This window comes from Manis javanica, chromosome 1 (genome assembly GCF_040802235.1).
Source record: "Manis javanica isolate MJ-LG chromosome 1, MJ_LKY, whole genome shotgun sequence".
NCBI lineage: Eukaryota > Metazoa > Chordata > Mammalia > Pholidota > Manidae > Manis > Manis javanica.
Window position 1 is genome coordinate 81,720,647 of NC_133156.1, and position 21,363 is coordinate 81,742,009.

A 21,363-nucleotide genomic window follows, 5' to 3' on the forward strand; every position below is an offset into this window, starting at 1 on the left:
TGGGTCAGACTGTGCACAGCTCTGAGAGCCAAACAGGATGTTGAGCCAACAATGTTAAATATGATCTGAAAAAGGAACATGATGGAAGCAGCCTTTAGAAAGATTTTTAGAGAAAATCTTGGGACCGTACATAGATTTATTATCATACATATGCCTAAAAATTTGTTTTCACCTTAAAGAACTCACAACCTTCCTGAAGCCCATCTCAGTTCTGGTGAAGAATCCAGTTGGAGACCATAGACCCAGCTGGTACATTATGGAAAAGCATTGGTAATGAAAGCTAAACTAGGATGGTGGCAGTGGAGATAGAGAGAGGCATTTCTGAAGAAATATTAACAAGATTGGGTGTCTGATTGGATTTGGAGTTGGAAGAGGTAACAGGAATAGTCAAAGATGATGATTTCAGAGACAAGAAAGAAAAGATTTGCTAATGAAAAAATTAACCCTGGTCCATAGAGACTAGTTCTGTTTTGTGTTTACTAGTTTTATATGCTTATTTATCATTGAAAGTCCCAGAAAAGAAAAAAGAAATGAGGTGAAAAGACTCATAATGTCTAAACATCCAAATAAGAAAGTTTCAGAACCTTGGGCTCAAAGAGAGCTACATGCTCAGTTGAACTCTGTGAGACAAGGCAAAATGTCCTCCTCACATCATCTTAAGCCAGGAATATGTTCTTTGAATTTACAGCTTCTTAAAATAGGAGTCAATAAAAAGAAGGGGAAAAAAAGCAGCAAGTGTTTTCAAGTCAGCTGAAGAGAGAAAACTTTTTTCTTCTAATACCACATTTCAAGTTCTGTGTATTTACACGACTTTTAATATGAGTGTTTAGAAATGTGTAACCAATCGAGATAGATTCTGTTATCCTTTATACAAATTATATCATGAATGCTTAAATTGTTTTATTTTATGTGAAACAATATTTTTAATCAAATGAACCTATAAAACAAACTGACTCTGAAGTTGGTCTGTTCTTCATTTTCTTATAATCTATAATCAGGAAATCCATTCACTCATGCTTTATAATTTTTGTGCTTTTAAGTGGTCAGGGGAATGTGACATCTGCATGCAGTCACTTCTAAATTGATAATTGTCCAGGCAGACAGTAATTTCAGAATGTAGCATAAAGGAAGGTGGAATTTGTATATTAGAAGATTTTGGAGAGGCAGTGTTTCCCATCTCCCCAACCTTAACTTTGAATGAGACCGTTCTCTTTGGTGAATCTATCTGGAGTTAGGACAACAGCCTCATCGCAGGCCACAGGGCTCTGAGTGAGGAGGAGGCCACGGTTTCCAAGCCGATTTAAATGCAGGCTCTTCTTAGCAGTAAACCACACACATGTATTCGTCATTGATTTTCAAATGATAGGTTTCTGTATCACTGGTTTAGGACCCACAGTCTTGCATTCCTAAATCTATAATATGCCAAAAGAGTAACAAGTTGGTGACTGGAAACAGAAGTGGTTATTATACAGCTCCAAAATGCTAACTGGCATGATATGCTAAAAAAAACAGCAGAAATTCACCGGTAAAAGGCAGATTTTATTTGTTCTTAAAAATAACTTTCTGCTCTAAAAATATGAATTTAAGAAATGTCATTGTGGTTCAAAATGTTTTACATTTACTATGAAAACACCTTCAAATATGTGACTAATCTTCTAAAACAGCATCATTTCCAAATAACAGGAAATATTCCAAGAGAAAAATAGAATGCTTTTAAAATCAATTTTTTTAAGGCATTTATTGGATGAAAAACTATGATATATTGTTTACCTTTTTTTTTCCCTGCTGCTGCCCCAAATCATTGTTTTAAATGCGAGCAGAAAGATGTAAGCTCTGTTGGAATTTCTCACAGAGTTCACTTTAGAAAATGTGTTTTTTTTTTAAAGAAAAAAACCTTTTCTCGGAGCCTCCGTGAAGCATTTCCATTTTCGCACACTGGCCCAACGCTTGTCATATCACAGACAACAGATTTCACAAAGCGGTTTTACTTCCCTTTAGCAAAATAACTCCTCCATGCAAACCAGTGCCGGCTTCTACCAAACCAGGGCTGTAGTTTCTTCTGATGTGTTCAAGCTTCATTGCACTGCTTAACTGACTTTTTTTTCCCCCACTTCTTTTGAAATTACCCAGCTAATTTTCATTTGATTGTTTATTTAAACCAGATCTCACACAAGCTTAATAGATAAGGGACATATGTATTCAATGCGTCAGTCTGAACTTCGGCTGACAGGGAAGTAGGAGGCAAATGTTTGTCTTGGTCTTCTCATTCCCTTTTTATCCAATAGAATCTGTTACTTAAAACTAAAGCCTTAACAGAGTTACAAGAATGATTTAGTTAAGACACAGTAAATATAAAACTCCTCTGAGTGTTCTATTTTATCAACCATTTTTCTAAGTGAACATATTCTTTGTATTTCTCCTGGTGATAAAAGGTAAATGTTTTTGTTTCTTTGAATAGCTTTTAACCTCAGAAAACTGCCCAAGTGAACTGTAAAAGAAAATGTTGGCTTTTGACATATTTAGCTGAGTTTAGGGAATTTCATTGATTTTCTTGAATTTTTACTATGGAAGAGTAGTTTATATTCATACTCGATCAATGCTTCTTAAGCAGCTACTCTGTACTTGACACAGTTTGAGGGTGTTTGTTTTATTTTGGGTTTTTTCCTCCAGTAAGTTGAAGACTATTATGTATAATCCAATTGAAAGATTTAATCTTGTAGTTATTTGTTATATATTCAGTCTTTTATTCATGCATAAAATGAGACAGGTAAATGAATGGGATATGAAGAACAAATGTGCTCTATGCAGTGTGCCTCAAATATATTCTAATTGAAAAGATGTTCCCATAAATATCTCCTGCAGTACGCCTATGCTTTGTGTTCCCAGTTCCTCACCACAGCAGTGGCAGTGGCTCAGGCCATTGCAGTGGTTCCCAGGGCGCCAGGCCTTCCTAACGGGCCACCCCAATGCAAGCAGATGTCTCTGTCCACTGAGAAGCGGGGTTACACTTCTTCTCTGAGACCCTCACGGGCCCGCATCTCCACCATTAAACCCAAGATGTGTCAGCCTGGACCGAGGTCTCCTCAGCCCTGCCTCCGTGTCCCAGCACATCTCTGGCACTCTTCTCTTCAGGGGCCCCCTTCAGCCAGCTCCTCACAGTGTCCCTAACTGCTCTCTGAATTCCCACCGCCACCCTTTTCTAGGGCCTGCACAAGCCCAGCATCTCTTACTCGCAGTTCATGCCTCTTAGATCACTGTATTGGATAACCTCTTCCCTCCTGGGAAGTCAGGAACAGTGCCTGAATGACGCTGTGGGCACCTACCCTGGCTGCCTTGTCTGGGTCTGTACATTCTACATGTTACATGTGTGTATATTGGATGCCATGAAGGAATGCAGGGCCTTTGAGGGTTGGGGTCTTCTCTGTACCTCATTGCATAGCACACGGTATTGTTCCTCCTGGGGGAATGAATACTGTTTGTGGTAGTGATAATGACAGCAAAGTTTGGCTCTCCTCTGTAGAGAGCTTCAGGAAACGGCTGTCTAGTTTTCCAGCAAGGGTGTTGAATCAGGTTGTTGGCTTCTCTTGCTCTCCAAGCAGAGGCAGTGGAGGACAGCAGGTGACGGGGCCTCGGCTCCAGCTGCCTCAGCTCCGCCTGCAGTTCTGTCGTGGAGCAGTGTATCTTGAATGATGAGAAATGGTCATCTTCAGACATCCATTTTCTGTTAGTGGGGGCTCACCAGCACAGACCCAAGAAAGCCCTTTTGGGTTCACTGTAGGTGGCCAGTCCTGTGCCTGGGTGAGTCAGCACTTGGCCTGGGCCTCAATGCCTTCCTTTCAGTCCCTGGGACAGGGCCTGCCTTTTAAATTTGGGCATGAGTAGGAAAGCCAATCATCAGAGTGCTGCATGAACTTAGTGAGGAGGGCAAACCAGACAGAGGAAAGCCAGAGGGAGAGATCACTCAAGAAAAGGGGGACTGAGCAGTGATCGGGGTAAGAGGCCACTCCTCCTGCACGTCCTAGGAGTCATAGTCTTGCTGGTATGCCCTTTCTTCATTTAAGGGCACACAGACACACAAAATAAAACCACAACCATGTAACTGAAAGTGAGTTACGCCAGCTAGGCCTCTGCCACCACCAAGCTCATCAATTAAAGTGCAGGACCAACTCTGTGCCTTTCTTAGACCCTGAACAACTGTCTGACTTTCTTCCCGAAGTTCACTACCAGAAAAAGAAAAGTACATGCTGATTTTTGAGCAAGTTGATGTGCATTAGCTCTCTTCATTAAAAGTTTTAAACCTTCTTGTAGAGGAATATTAAGTAAGTAAGTGACTGCGTTACTGTTCATGTTGTGGTTAGGCCAGGCATCCTGTGACCTCTCAGTGTGTTAGAGTGTGTCTTATCCTGCAACGCTTTTGTTCTTAATCCCAGGTAGTGTATTCACTAGAAACATACTTGAATCCAATTTCTTCCTGAGTGCTTTCATTGTCTTCTGTTTACAGGGAACGGGTATGGCAATCCCCGAAACTCACCAGGTCTGCTGGTCTCACCTGGTAACTTGAACAAGAATATGCAAGCAAAATCTCCTCCCCCCATGAATTTAGGGATGAATAACCGTAAACCAGATCTCCGAGTTCTTATTCCACCAGGCAGCAAGAATACGATGCCATCAGTGGTAACTACATTTTAAATAAATGTTGATCATGTTTTGTATATGTTTTGCTGTTTTTGTATTTGTCTGACTTGGTGAATTACTTAAATGCTCCCAGAAAATTAACACATCAAAACTATTGCAGTAGCCTTGTTTGTTTTTAATTATTATTTCTGGTAACTGGTTCGCACTTCCATCTTCCATGAAAAAAGAAACAAACATCCAGTAAACTCCACTATAGGTTTTGTGTTCTGAGACAGAGAAAACATTCTGCTTTAAGGCCTCCAATCCATAATTAGATGAAAATTATCTATTACTCTACTTACGGGATATATGATTTGACCCATGAAGAATCAAGCTCACAGAAGGAGGTATTTCATAACAGATATTTTACAGTATTGAACTATCTATGTCCTCAAGGTGCTGACAAAGAAAAGTCTGTCCCGTAATTTTTAAAGGAATATTCTCCTGTTAATTGGCACCTCTTTCCTTAGGTATATCGAAGTGATAATGTCTGATGCATCGCATGCCTGTGCACTGTCTTACTTCATCTTTCCATACATGTGCTTCATGCCAATAGCTTCCTCAGAAGCAGGCAGATTGTTTTAAAATCATATCCATATTGAGAACAAAGGTTATATTTTACATTTTTAAAAAGTTGTAGCATTTGTAAGAAAAAACTAAATAAATGAATATGAAATAGAAATAGAAATAGAAATAATATCCCCAGACTCTATCATTTTCCCTTTTCTCCTGGGTCTGCAGGGCTAAGATGAAGATAATATTGTGGGACCAAATTCAACCACAAAGAGATGTGCATCCCTGTTCTCCAAATTAGCTTTGGTTAAGAGTGAGAACATTTCAAACCAAGATTTAGTAGACAAATTTAAATCATTCTGAAGACACATTTCATTTTTTTTTTTCTGTGCTCGGTAGCAAGCTTCAGGGTAAAACAGTCCTGCAAGATGATTAGTTTATTATGGCACAGTGCAGATTAATTTTGAATATCAACCAAAAAAAATTCATGTAATGTGCAACATTCCCTTCGGAAAAGACTGGGTCTAATAAATAAAACCTCCCACAGGGCCATAGCCAACCAGTGTGGGCCATGCGTGACAGGCTGTCTTTAAAAGCAGATTTATCCCAAGTCCCTTAAAACTGATACCTTCCTCAGGATTCTGTGAGGGGTCGTAAAGTCTCTCATTGGCCGCTGGGTGCAGTTCTCCCCTCCTCCAGAAAGTGGGGTTTCAAAGTACAATCTTTTTTTCTTCTTTTCTTTTTTCTTCAAAATGTGGTGGTGAAATAATGAATGTTGAGACACTGACCTGTGCTGAAAACTGGATAGATTGTCTTCACAGTTGAGACAAACAGCTCATTAAGAGAAACAAAGAATGTCTTTGTAAGGAGTTATCTTTAGAGTCTGGGTTTTAAAACTGTTTAAACGGTTGTGTCTGTCAGAAGATGCTTTTCCCTTTGTTGAAAAGATTTTGCACAATTATAAATATTTACAGACACTAATTAATAAAACTCCTTCCCCATGCTCTCAGTCTGAGGATGTCGACCTGCTTTTGGTAAGTGTTGCGAGTGCTTCTCTGAAACGGGTCAGCAAGAGAAATCCAAAGTGACTTTTAGGTGGAGTGGTAGCACCAGTCAAAAGGGAGGATTTCAAAAGTTAACATAGTATGTCAACATTGATTATATTTAAATACCATTAATTTCAAGTATCACTCGCAAGTGAAAAGAATGTCAGGTTATTTACTTTTCTGTCTCAACCCCTCTTAAGTGAATGCTGTTTACCATTTATTTAGGACTTACTTTATAATAACATTCTAATACACACACAAAATTTAAAACCATGAATATACTTATTTTTCTAAGAGTTAAGGTCTCATGATCTTTAAATTTATCTGAGTCTTTAATTTCCTTGCTATAAGGAGTTAAATATTCACTTTAGCTGCTTTGCTAGTTTGAGGCAAGTTTGGAAGAATCTGAAAAAAGTGATGAGAGCACCACCTGCTGGTCAGAATATCGCATGAAACTCTACCCATCTGTTCTGCTGTACATAAAACTGAGCAGAAAAACCACCATGGTTGATTTTAATTTTTTTAAATTTGCATTTGAATAAAAGCTGAAACAATGGAAGTACAGTATACATATTTCATCAGTTTTCAACATAGTCTGTTTTTACCCATAATAAAGCTATGCTACTTGTTACTAGTTCAGTTGCCTAGGAGATACTGATGTAATGGGTTGCTATGGCAACAACTGGTCTCCTGAAGGATTGTAAATGATAGGGTTGGCAGAGTTCATAGAGACACATGTTAAATGATTAATTTCATGAGATTTGCACCAAGTTATCTCTTTATGTGCAAAGCTAATACTGAAATCTTAATATTTTTAACTTTTTAAAAAATTCTATCAATGTCTTTTTACTTACTTTAAAAGAATCAAAGGATAAATAACTCCCAGTCTGCTCAGTCATTGGCTACCCCAGTGGTTTCCGTAGCAACTCCTACTTTACCAGGACAAGGGATGGGAGGATATCCATCAGCCATTTCAACAACATATGGTACCGGTGAGTAACCTTGCCATGTTCAAATAGTACATTAAATACTTTTTATTAAAAAACAAGATGAAAAAGATATTACATTTTATTTAGTCTGTTAGGAAGCTTTATTTGGTACCTGTGTTATCCAGAGACTATACCATTACCGATTGATCACTAAGACACTGAATAGCCACATTTTTCTTTCATAAGTGACTGGAAGTTTTATTAACCCAACCTGAATTCAAAATAGAACAATTTGAAGGAACACTAGCTGTTATTTCTTTGATGTAATGGAAAGTTCACTTTCTCAAGATTGTTTCAACACCATTTCTAGATCATCAAATATGTATATCTTATAATACCAAAATAATAGTTCTAATAAACTAGAATTGCAAGCAATACTACTTTGAAGCTTTCATGGAAAACTTATTTTTTTGATATATAGTATATCTCTCTCTCTTAAAATTGTCCCTGATGTTTTAACTCCTCCCCCAAAAAAATAAACATTTTATGACAATCATTAAATAATACAAATGGACTATTTTAAAACTTGAAAATGTTTATTTTAATCACTACTTTACAGTTTCCAAATTAACTGTTTTCCCTTACTGTTTCACTCTTTGATCTAGAGTACTCTCTGAGTAGCGCGGACCTGTCATCCCTGTCTGGGTTTAACACCGCCAGCGCCCTTCACCTGGGGTCAGTAACTGGCTGGCAACAGCAGCATTTACATAACATGCCGCCGTCTGCCCTCAGTCAGCTGGGGTAAGCAGTTTTATTTCTCTCACAATGAACCTTGAGCATGCGTTTTCAAATGACAAATGGCAGTCTCTAAACAATGTGCTCTAATGTCCCATTAGGGGATGTAAAATTCTACTTTATCAAAATATGCAAGTAATTGTCAGATCAATACCATTCAAGTAGCTTAAATATTACTTTCTTAATTCTTGAAGTGGAGGGAAGCTCTGTGACAATCAGGTGAATTATTAACCTATTTTGGGAAGGACTACATTTGTTTTCACTTCTATCAGTGGTAAATGTTTAAGTTTTCACATAGCTCGTGTAGGACATAATGAGACATTTATAGTTTCAAGTTCTTTAAGTTTTTGAGATATTGGAGAACCCTTCTCACTTAGCATAAACCATGTAGTTCACACTAATGTTAACCTAATACAAGATCAATTAGTCCATCAATACACAGATTTCATGTATTTATAGTATACTCATAGTATAACTGTGTGTTTATAGATATTCTATGAAAATAAATATATATGTATGCAAATACATGTACTAATTACCTAAATTTGGGTATAAAAATAATTTTTGCTGTTTTCTAAAGTCAGAAGATATGTATTTCTGCCCCCTTGTGGTAGTTTTGAGATATGTCCTTATGACTCCTATCATTTATCTATGGAAATGTTCAAACCTTTTAAAAGCCCTGAATTCATGATTCACACTACCTGTAAAACAAATAGGTTTTTTTTTTTAAGTTTAAAACATGAATCAAAGACCTGCCTTTAAGTTCAACAAGTAATTCCAAAACTTTAATTAATCTTCAAAAGAAGAAAGTACTAGGAGGACATAAAATATTTAAAGAAAACGAGTTTTCTATTTTAGAAACATTCTATATGCCTGTCGCGCTTTTACTTTTCTGCTGAACCACTTGGTTAGAATAGTTAATGAGGTCTGTATTCTTATTTCTAGGGAGATAATAAGACTTACCCACTGATTAGAATAAAAATCACAGTTTGATACCACAACTTCTCTCTTGCCCCTCCCCTGCCCTATTAGCTATTCATGGGGAAATGATTTCACACACATTAGTGCTCCAGTAGTGGAAGCTTCACCCATTCACCATTTGCTTATATGTATCCTATTTACTAATTGCTATTGCTGAAAAATGTATCATATAAATAGTAAAATTCACATGACGTTCTGCTTTCTTGAAGAGGTATTAAGTATTGATCAGCAACAGAGTTTCTCTTTTCAGGACATTAAATTTTCTCACAAATGTTTACCTATCCAAGTAGATATCTTGCCATAACTTTTTCAGGTAATTATCACTAAGTACATCTACCATCCCAGCAGTCCTAAAATATATACCACATGGCATAGCACTGCTGTAGCTCCACTGGACATGCTTCTTGGCAAAAATAAAGGTAGCTATTTACTTCTCATTTTTCACAAAATTCATCCATTAGAGGACTAAATTTCCTTAGAAATTATCACTGTCAAAAGCCATATTATTTTTTCTGAACGTAGCTTTCTTTTGTTTTGAGTCACACCTAACAATTTGCATTTTACATATAAGACATTTACTTATTTTTTAACCATACTATAATTTTTAAATTCTCCTGTATTACATGGGAAGACTGATTTTCTGCTGCCCTTAATAGAGGCTTCATTAAATGAGAAAGGAAAAGGATAAACTAAAGGGAAACTGTGTTACAACAGCCAAGTATGAAGCATTTTGTTTAGTTCCAGTTTCTTTCAACACTGATTCTCATGGTGCATAATTTGACTCTGAATTTATTCTGTGAGTTTGTATTGCACTTAATCACTTCCCTTATCCCTCAAATAGATAAGACACCCCTTCCAGTCCTTCTAATTTGGACCTAACTACCTACCTTCATTCTTTCCTTCCTTCCTATTTCTCTCTCTCTCTCTCTCTCTCACACACACACACACACACACACACACAGAGTAGCTTTTCAAAAGGACATTCTTTCAAATGGATGGCTACACAATTAAATGTTAACCTGTGAAAAAAATATTCCAAGTTGTAATATTTATGTAAAATAAATGATACAAGCTTCCTTAATTCCTTACAGTGTAAATTAATCCATCAATATTTTTCCAGGCCAAAGTAGTCTTATATTCTTGTGTGGTGGGTGCACATTCTTTTGGATAGATAATGATGTTCAAAATACTGTAAATTATATTTCAGCTCCACCATAGTGGATATTCCCAGCAGCCAAATGGTCACCACAATTCTTTTTCAAAATTAAAAAGCTCTTCATATTTTGTTCAGGGAAATAATATACTTTTAACACTATCTAGTATCTGAGTATATTTAACTAAGTTAGATAGATGACATAAACTGATTTGATGTACGGAGCAGAGATGATAGCAGAAGGAACTTGTCACCAAGGTTTAGTTGAAGTCATTTGAATACTAATATTTGAGAAAATGACCTCACATTTTTAGGTGTTTTTCTCCTACCCCCTAAAAAAGAGGCAGCCCGTTCTCTGGAAGCATTTCTCTACATCATCTTTGTTGATGTGGGTGTACAATACATACTAAAAGAGAAAACTTTGAGTGAAGATGACTTTTAAAAGGTTAGGCTAAATATAGTTTGATAGTCTAATTTTCAGGCAGAGACAGTAAGGAAATTTGAATAAAACTCTCCAGTTATGTTTCATTTCTAAACAATTATGGGAAGGGTAGGTGTTGTCCCCGTTGGAAAGTGTCTGTAGTAGATGAAAACTCGCAGTAGGACTTAATAATATGCAAATTGCATATCTGGTTTCTAACTTGCCAGCCAGATCTTTATCACTCACAAGTCTGAAGTATTTCACAGTTATCTGGGTCTATAAACACTTCCTTCTCAACATGCTTATATCTGAATCTAGTATATATACAGAGAAGTGATTTTTAATGCTTTTACAGGCAATACTTCTTTAATAACAGATTAGCCAATTAAATTTCATTCTGTTTTGAATCCTATGTATAACTATCATAAAATGAAGCTGAATCCAAGATATTACTCACATTTCATTCCTGTACATTTAGTGACCCCATAACTATTCAATTCTTCATATATGCTTTCAGTGTCAAAAGAAATGCCACCAAAAGATAAAATTAGGGACTAGGCTATTTATTCACAGGATGATATGAAGTGTTACATCGTTGATGGGGAAGAGATGCAACAAAACCTATATAAGCCAGTTGACACTGGCAGATACAATAAATAAGTAGATAATGCAGCTTCTAAAAGCAGTATTAGAGAAATGGAATTTTAATTTTTTTTGCTTAATTTATCTAGATTAACTGATTTATACTCACCCAACTCACCAAATATTTTTCTGATTTTCCATGTCACCCTGCCTGTGAAAACACAATTTAAATGTCTAAGGACAGACAAAAGTATTTATTGATATGCCACTTTATTTTCAGACTCTTAATTGACATTCATTATTAAACAGTTGTGTGATTCATAGTAGAAGCATTTAATTAAATTTTAGTGAAATAGTCTTTCTTATCCAGAGCCAGGAAAATTCTTTCTTCCAGAAATCAAAAGATGATTTCCTCTGACATCAAAATGAATCATTAAGTAACTCTGAACCAAGATAAAATAGTCTACATTATGGATCCTTTTGAAATACACATGTCTCCCCACCATTTTAATATCTTCTTGACTTAAAGATTATTTAATTAAAATTCTTAGAAAATTAGCATACTAATACAGACTATATAATAACTACAGATAAATAACTACAAGTATAGACAGGTGATTAAAAAATCATACACACTCAATGTGATATCTTGATATATATGTTAAGACTGCTTTGATTCTATAAGATCATAAAAGCCAGAGAAAAAAAGGCTTATTAGGGAAACAAATAATTCTCCTTTATGTTATTCTTGACATTAGTTCATCTATTAATAAGAGACGGAAAGTAATTTTTTGCCAGTAGGTGGTGCTTTTGTATAAAACATCACTCAAAGATAAACTCATTTCTGACTAATTTTATTTCTCTATACATCTTGAGCCTGAATTGCATCTCCCAAAAAGCCAGCCGCAAGTTACTCCACTTTCTCCTCTGAAATAAATACTCATTTTCTCACTGCTCATAATGACATTTTTAATGCCACTAATCCTCTCCATTAGAAAGTAACATAATTCCCTAGAGGAGTAGGTCGGCTTGCCTCCCTTTGTTTAAAATGGGTGTGTCTGTGCACATTATTCTTCACGGTGACTCTTACTCTCTAAAAGAGATTTATATAGTCTCCTGACAATACGAGTGAGTAATGCTTACTCTAGCCATGGATATCAGTGCAGCCAGATGTAAGAATAGTACAAACATCTTTAAAGTGATGTCAGCAATGTTACCCTAGTTTATCCCGATCCAAAGTTGACACCTGAGGGCTTAGTGTTCTTCCCTCCAGAATTCAAGTATCTAAATTCTCTCACACTTTGGAAGAAGGGCAAGTGCTGCTCTCCCGGAACAAATGAATATTAAGGGTTAGAAACACAATTAAATCACACTAGATTCTTCTTTAGAGCAACCTCAACTAATGCCAATTGTAAATATAAGAGAAGTGGTATGCTAAATGCCCCAGCAGGGAGAGACTAGGAATATTAAGTTGAGGTAAATGTGGAAAATAGATAGTATATTCATCCTGTGTAACTGAGAAAGAATGAAGAAAATCAAATTACCAATTTCAGTGGGGTAGGGAGTCTAAGTGCTTTTAAGATGCTACTTAAAATTTCTGCAGACAATTTGCAACCTCCTTCCACCTCCCCTTTTTTCCCCCTCCCAAGCTTTCCACCAGATAGTGTTCTATGTAGCATTTTATGGATCCCATTCATTTGCAATTTGAGCTCTCTTCACTTGTTCTGAAGACTTAATGTGTATGTGTTTATTAAACTGAGGAAAACATTTATATCCATAACAAGCTTCTTACAATAGTTTTCAAATACAAGCATTAGTAAATCAAAGAAGTCTATATCAAAAGCTAAACACAGTATCATAAGTCTTAGATCATACTTTGGAAATAGTCTAGTGAGAAAGTCCTTGGACATAGAAAATGCTTTAAATGGCGTGTCTTGTTAAATCTTTCTGAACCAGTAACCTGGATGTTTAGAGAGCCTGTCAGAGACTAGCGGTATGATTCCTGAGGCCCAGACCAGCTGAATACTGTAATTAATACCGGGCAATTCTACAAAGGCATCCTAAATCGCTGTAAAGAAGGCGATGTCCCTAAGTGCTTCAAAGCACGTTTTCCCCCCTCTGGCATGCTCTGGTGTCTATGCAAGTCTTTAAGCTGATGTTTTCTATAATTGTGAGTTCCTGGGGGCTCCGGGCCTCCTCCATCTGTAACTGGGTCTCCTTTCCTCCTACAGAGCTTGCACTAGCACTCATTTATCTCAGAGTCCAAATCTCTCCCTGCCTTCTACTCAAAGCCTCAACATCAAGTCAGAACCTGTTTCTCCTCCTAGAGACCGTACCACCACCCCTTCGAGATACCCACAACACACGCGCCACGAGGCGGGGAGATCTCCTGTTGACAGCTTGAGCAGCTGTAGCAGTTCGTATGACGGGAGCGACCGAGAGGATCACCGGAACGAATTCCACTCCCCCATTGGACTCACCAGACCTTCGCCGGACGAAAGGGAAAGTCCCTCAGTCAAGCGCATGCGACTCTCTGAAGGATGGGCTACATGATCAGATTATTACTTAATAGTTTTTTTTTTCTTGCAGTGTGTGTGTGTGCTATACCTTAATGGGGAAGGGGGGTCGATATGCATTATATGTGCTGTGTGTGGAAAAAAAAAAAGTCAGGTACTCTGTTTTGTAAAAGTACTTTTAAATTGCCTCAGTGATACAGTATAAAGATAAACAGAAATGCTGAGATAAGCTTAGCACTTGAGTTGTACAACAGAACACTTGTACAAAATAGATTTTAAGGCTAACTTCTTTTCACTGTTGTGCTCCTTTGCAAAATGTATGTTACAATAGATAGTGTCATGTTGCAGGTTCAACGTTATTTACATGTAAATAGACAAAAGGAAACATTTGCCAAAAGCGGCAGATCTTTACTGAAAGAGAGAGCAGCTGTTATGCAACATATAGAAAAATGTATAGATGTTTTGGACAGACCCGGCAAAAAGGGTGGCCATTGGTATTAAATGTTAGGCACACGCCAGGTCACCTAACATCCCACGAACGCGCTCACAAACCTGCAGGCATATCATTGGCGTATGGCACTCATTAAAAAGGATCAAAAACCATTAAAAGAGGACCATACCTATTTTTTAAAATGTGGAGTTTGAGGGCTAACGTATTTAATTAAATAAATAAATAAATCTGGGTCTGCATCTCTTATTAAATAAAAATATAAAAATATGTACATTACATTTTGCTTATTTTCATATAAAAGGTAAGACAGAGTTTGCAAAGCATTTGTGGCTTTTTGTAGTTTACTTAAGCCAAAATGTGTTTTTTTCCCCCCTTGATAGCTTCGCTAATGTTTGAAACAGTCCTGTAAAAAACCAAAAAGGACTTTTTGTATAGAAAGCACTACCCTAAGCCATGAAGAACTCCATGCTTTGCTAACCAAGATAACTGTTTTCTCTTTGTAGAAGTTTTGTTTTTGAAATGTGTATTTCTAATTATATAAAATATTAAGAATCTTTTAAAAAATCTGTGAAATTAACATGCTTGTGTATAGCTTTCTAATATATATAATATTATGGTAATAGCAGAAGTTTTGTTATCTTAATAGCGGGAGGGGGGTATATTTGTGCAGTTGCACATTTGAGTAACTATTTTCTTTCTGTTTTCTTTTACTCTGCATACATTTTATAAGTTCAAGGTCAGCTGTCAAAAGGATAAACCTGTGGGACTAGAACATATCACGTTGCAACACCCTAAATTGTTTTTAATACATTTGCTATCTGTTGGGTCAACTGACATCCATTGTATATACTAATTAGTTTCTTTCATGCTATTCTTTTTTGCTTGTTTTTGCATTATTACCAAATGCAGGGCCTCTTTCTGACCTCACCATTTTACCATGCCCCATGGAATTCAGTAACTGCATAACCCTAATACACAATAAGTGTGTATCCTAAATTATCTGGTTGACTTTTGGCCTAGAATTCGATAAGCTATTTAGAAATACACCCAGAATACAGAAGCTGTATTGGGGCACATGTCCTGCAAATATGGCCCTATAAAGTGATATGTAGTTTACTCAATGCATAAGGTCAGAATTCCCACAGAAGAAAAATGTGGAAGACTGGGTGCTAGCCAAGAAGGAAGCAGGTAAAGGGATAGTTGCTTCGTCATCCGTTTTTAATTACTTTAACTGACCCTCAACAATCTTGTCAGCAATATAGGACTGTTGAACAATCCCGGTGTGTCAGGACCCCCAAATGTCACTTCTGCATAAAGCATGTATGTCATCTATTTTTTTCTTCAATAAAGAGATTTAATAGCCATTTCAAGAAATCCCATTAAAGAACCTCTCTATGTCCCTTTTTTTTAAATTTTTTCAAGAAATGACTCTTGTCTAATATTCGTCTATAACGGATTAATTTTCAGACCCTTTAAAAAGTGAGTGCCATTTAAAAAAAAGTTAATCTATATTGTTTAAAAGAAATTTCAGTCTAGGAATGATTTTTCTTCTCTTGGAATGTGAAGATCTGTCGATTCATTTCCCATGATATGCATTGATATACACAGCAAAGAAGATATAGACAGTAAAACCAACACTGCTATATCATGTGTAGGACATTCTTATCCATTTTTTTCCTTTACTTGCATAGTTGCTATGTGTTTCTCATTGTAGAAGGCTGCCGCTGGGTGGCAAAAGCCAAGAGACCTTACTAACTAGGCTATATTTTTCTTAACTTGATCTGAAATCCACAATTAGACCATAATGCACCTTTGATTGTATCCATATAGGATGCTAGCCTGCCTTGTACTAACATTTTATATACTAAAAACAAAACAAAAATATGTATCATCCATTTCATATATCCCAGTACTACTCAAGGTATCCATAGAACATGAAAGGAAACATTTATGCAAAGGAAAATCAGAAAATCATCCTTGAAAATATACACACATACATTCTTAGAGGAAAAATACTAAAAAAAATAATTTTCCTCACCATAGACTTGATCCCATCCTTACAACCCATCCTTGTAACTTGATGTGTATGAAATATGCAAACATATCACAAATGTTCTTTGTCATTTCAAAACATTTTATCAATATCAATAGAAACCAGTGGGTGGGAAAGGGTCATTATGTGAAAATATGAAAAAATAGCCATATTAATTTTTTACCTGCACTTTGCCTCAGCAACAAAGAAAAAGCAAATTTCTAATGCTGAAGATAAAGTAAGCTATTGTACCAGCAGAAGCCTTGGCTATTTATAGCAGTTCTGACAATAGTTTTATAAGAACATGAAAAGAACAGAATCACTTGAAAATGGATGCCAGTCATCTCTTGTTCCCACTGCTGAACTCCTATAAAGTGGTGGCAAGATAGCGAAGGGATAATCTTGAGAATTTTTTTAAAGATGATTCAATGAGAAGCACAATTTTGATTGTGATGAGCCACTTTCTGTAAACAACCGATGTCTATCTTAACCCTTATACCTTATCTGTAATTTACCATTTATGTATTTGCAAAGCTAGTATGGTTTTGGGTTTTTATCACAGTAAATCCTTTGTATTCAGGAGTTTAGGGCAGAGCCCTGAGGAAGTATTATTTCACATAACCCATCCTAGAGTAACACTGTAGGCAACATTCTTCATTGAAAGCAAAAGAACCATAGTAGCATTTTACACAGCTACAAGTATTGTTATGTCGAATCGTATTTTAAAAGATTTTTGGTAATATTAAGCTTAAATACTGGTAACACTGATGCAATATATGCAAGCTGCCCAACCTGTATGTGGTCTGCATTGGTGTGTGGAAGGCTGTTCATTTCAACTTTTTGAAAATTGTGTTTTTTAGTCAAATGGCTTATTTTTTTCCCAAAGGTGGAATTTAGCATTTTGTAATGATGAATATGAAAATACCTGTCATCCTCAGATCATTTTAAGGCTAACTAAAATGAGATTTAAAAGAAGAAATTCCAATACACTCTTAAAAAGAATGTCTGCCCTCTCCACACTTCTACATATTTTTTTTTCTTACGTACCCATCTTTTACTTGGAGCATTTTTTTTGCCCTCTTATCCTTTTGTTTGTTTTTCCAGAGGGTAATTGCTTTGTACATCTTTTAAAATTTTTTTCCTTTTAAAGAAGAGCAGCCACTGGAACCCCCAATAAAGGCTGTTGCCTAAGCACGGCATCCTTCATCTGCTCCCATTTGTGCCATCTGCTGTGGTGTCGTCCCTTCTATGGCGTTAATTTCCTGCCACTACAGATCTTTTGAAGACTGATGGAATACTGGTGTCTGTTAGAGTGCTTCAGACTACAGATGTAATTAAAGGCTTTTCTTAATATGTTTTTACCAAAGATGTGGAGCAATCCAAGCCACATATCTTCTACATTAAATTTGTCCATTTTGGTTACCTTTCATGATCGGGTATTGTATTTTGCCTTCCCTATTCATACCTCAAATTGATTCATACCTCAGCTGAATTCAGAGAGGTCAGCTAAGTGGCACATTCTGTTGTGGTTTGAAGGTAGAACCGGTGTTCTCTAGGAGCAAGTAGATCTGGGGCACTGTAAGCAGAGACTTGGATTGCTTCAGATGGTTTGCTGTATCATTTTTTTTCTTTTTCTTTTTTCTGGGAGTTGTTTCCATTAAAAGACAGTCATTAAAAAAGCTTGTAAATGAGGGCATACAAGCATTTGCAACAAATATTCAAATAGAGGCTCACAGCGGCATAAGCTGGACTTTGTCGCCACTAGATGACAAGATGTTACAACTAAGTTAAACCACATCTGTGTATCTCAAGGGACTTAATTCAGCTGTCTGTAGTGAATAAAAGTGGGGAATTTTCAAAAGTTTCTCCTGCTGGAAATAAGGTATAATTTGTATTTTGCAGACAATTCAGTAAAGTTACTGGCTTTCTTAGTGATGCAGTGTCTGTGGTGCATTTTTTTAATGATGTTTTGCTGTTTAAATTTATTCCACTTTATTGTGTTTTTTAAAAGCAGCTTTTCACACAAGCATGAGAAAGCTTTCTCAGTTTTCAACTCAAAAAGAGGGATATTTATATTTGGGACAGGGATGTGTGCACTGGATCACTTTTTGGGGGTGATATTTGTATTCAACCAGTGTGGGAAGTTCAAGGTCCACTGGTTCTATTTCTTTACCAAAACAGCTCCATAAAGATCTTTGACAACTTGCTCAAATACACAGAATTTTACAAAAGTCCTCGTAAAAGATACTACCATACAGTAAATTAAATTATTTTTTGAACTGAAAGGTGTAGAAAGCATTTCCAGATTTCTTTCTTTTTTTTTTTCTTCATCAAAACAGTTTACTTAACCAAAAAAAGGGTTGAAAATATAGGCTTCTATCTGAGAAAATTAGTGAATTCAAACATTTTTAGAAACTATAAAACATACCAATTACCAAAATTTACTTACAATTTCTAAAAGAAATGTCTTAAAAAAGACCAGTGTGAATACTAATTTAGGGACTGGAAAGGAAAACAAGGCACTGGCCAGGCGTCTGGGGAACTTGGCTTTTGTCTTAGCAGTGATTCCTGCAGCCTGGGGACACACTGCCAGGAGCTTCAAATAAGCCCTACTTTCCTCTTTGTTCTCTTTACCATGCTTAGCAAACATTTATTAAGCAATTATTATGTCTAACTCATACAGTGGGTTCTTGGGTGAATGAAGATGTAGCCCTTGCCCTTAAGAAACTTAGAAACTAAAAGGAGATGAAAAGACTAACTAAAACAGAAAGTGTTCTCAGAAACTTCTGCAAAGTGTCAGGAGGGGACCCATTTGGCAATCTCTGAAACAGGGCAGAGGCCCCTGAGCATGAACACTTCATAATCTGTCCAGCGGAGGCAACGTTTGATTTATCTTTGGAAGGGTGGGTTAGATGCAGAAAGACCCAAATGGATGAAGACAGGGCTGATTAGTGGGCATACAACCTCTGCAGTTACCCATGGCCCCACACTTAGTTTCATGCTGCGCTGTCACTGTCTTGATAGTCTTCATTTTATTTTTGAGCTTGTGCTTTGTAAGTGAAGTTTGATAGGACAATAGCATATATGTATGAATGGGGGAGATAAAAAAAAGATTTAATTTTAGTACCTTTAATGGCACATTTTTCCTGCTTTTTAAGAAAGGACATTATCAATTTTGACTAGGCCCCACAAATTCTGACTCCAGTCCTGGATGAAGGGCTACAAAGAGGAAATAGTAGGTACAAAGGCACAGAGATGGGAAAATGAGAGGAAAGATTTGCAGGAATGGTGGACCAACTTGCTGTACAGCCATGTGCAGGTGTTGGAGGAGGTCATTGGGAGGACACAACCACTGGTTGGATCTGGGCAATCGGAGGCTCCTCAACCTCTCCTTCGTCCTTGCAATGTACAGTCTTCCCACCATTCCCACAACAGTCTCTTTCAAGGCAGCCTTAAGAGAGCAACGTGTTCTTGAAACCATCTGGATGGTATACATGACTGAACCCATTAAGGCCTCTATGTGCACTTAAGATTCTGGTGGGTGGGTGCAGAGATGATCTCCTTTTGCAGCCACCCAAGACAAGCCTCGTGTAAGTTCCCTTGATTATTAAACCTGCCACCTACCAATCTGGAGCCGTCTGCCTCTTCAGTCTCTCCCTCCTTCCATGTATGGAGGCCAGGTTCAAATTTCACCCGGGAAGCTCTCAAGGTTTTGAACCAACAGTTTAGGAGCAGTAAGAGGCAAGACTAGAAGAGTTGAATGGAGTCTGGCAATATAATTGCAAGTTAAAAAGTCTAGGGTTTAAGCAACCAAGTGAAAGATTAAGAAGAGTAAAAATTGTCAAAATTCAGCCAATGATCAGGTTAATGGTAGAGATAGGATAAAGAATTGTTGAAGTTTGCAATTTTAAATAAGATCATAAGAATGTCTAAATTAGAAATGAAGAGGTTACTGCTTTGTGAGAAAAGTAATTAATTCCGTTTTCAGCATGTTGAATTTGACTTATATCCAAGCAGAATAAGAGAATGTAAATATAGACTTGAACTCAGGATACCAGTTAATGCTAAAGATAAAGTTTTGGATGTTACTAACAAGGAGGTGATATGGAAGCCATGCTGGTGACTGAGTTCATCAAGGGGACGGGGAAGGGAGAGGGAAGCAGGCCTGGAGGGAACACCAAGGAGGACAGCTGGGCAGAGGAGGAAGGTCCCCTTTGGAGTCTAGAAGGCACACCGAGCTGGAAGGAATCAGTGCTGTCCAGCAAGGGGAGAGAGTTCAAGGGCAGAAAAAGGAAGTGGTCAACAGTGTCGAATGCTTTCCTGGGGATCACAGAAGAAGCAGAGGGAGGAAGGGCAGGCCTTGGGCGATACCTGAGACTCATTCCCATGAAACGGTGTGGGATGGGGGAAAGGGGGGACCACAGGGGTTAGCTAGCAGATGCTGTGAGATTTCAGGCAGCAAGTGTGAACTAATCTTTGACAATGTTTGTGATTAAAAGTGAGCTGATATGAGGCAGTAGCAGAGCCAAGGACAAAGGAAAGGCTGTTCAAAAGCTGGTGATACCTGAATCTGTGTACGGCCGCTCAGGGCCTCAGGGAGCAAACCACAGATAGGAACCTTCCGAACTAAAGCCCAGGGGATTATATTGATGCCCCATAGGGCCAATTTGGATGTGATTCTTTTATTTTAATGATGTTTGAAAGTCTGGATGAAACAGTCGTTGAATTTGATAAAGAAAAACTATCTGAAAAGAGCATCTGAGTTTTCATTTCCTGAATCGAGAAAGTCTTTTATCCATTTTGTTTGCATATTGCTATGGCATTTTCCCTGTATGTTAGCTTTGCAGATTGACTTCTCAGCAAGATATGGTGACGAAAGAGGAAAGCCACTTTCACTTCCCACTCCATGGTTCCCTTGAGTCCCCACTGTCCTTATTTCCTGAGAACAAATGTCTCTTTCCCCAAAAGTGAGGCTATTCCTTTAACCTCTCCTCTTGCTGGCACAGTCTCTTTCCTGGGGAACTTCTGCCTGAGTAAAAGCTAGAAAAACATGGAGGAAAACATCCATAGTTTCTGGCCCAGAGTAGTTTCTGGTTTCAGCAGCAGCCTTGCCAGGTCACAAACTTCACCACACCTCCACTGTTGATCCACTCAGGATTGAGGAAGAGCCTCCAGTCCCATCTGTAGCAGCCAGCTTAGCTCCAGGCCGCAGGGAGGTGAGCCACCCTTTGGATCCAGTACCAGTGTGTGTACTGTGCTGTCAGGGAAGA

General features: G+C 37.4%; 1 protein-coding gene across 21 annotated transcripts in view; it reads left to right on the forward strand.

Moving 5' to 3' along the window:
* MEF2C (myocyte enhancer factor 2C) overlaps positions 1-18,028 on the forward strand; it is a 160,968-nt gene extending 142,940 nt beyond the window's left edge. For 15 of the 21 annotated variants that reach the window (XM_037012037.2, XM_037012031.2, XM_037012032.2 and 12 more), the window contains 5 exons: positions 4,502-4,674; positions 6,198-6,221; positions 7,096-7,225; positions 7,828-7,963; positions 13,326-18,028. In XM_037012037.2, coding sequence (XP_036867932.1) covers positions 4,502-4,674; positions 6,198-6,221; positions 7,096-7,225; positions 7,828-7,963; positions 13,326-13,647 — 785 coding nt within the window. In that variant the 3' untranslated portion in view covers positions 13,648-18,028. The remainder of the gene's footprint in view (positions 1-4,501; positions 4,675-6,197; positions 6,222-7,095; positions 7,226-7,827; positions 7,964-13,325) is intronic. The other 6 variants (XM_073234259.1, XM_037012039.2, XM_037012038.2 and 3 more) reach the window with 3 other exon arrangements.
* The last annotated feature ends 3,335 nt before the right edge of the window (positions 18,029-21,363 follow it).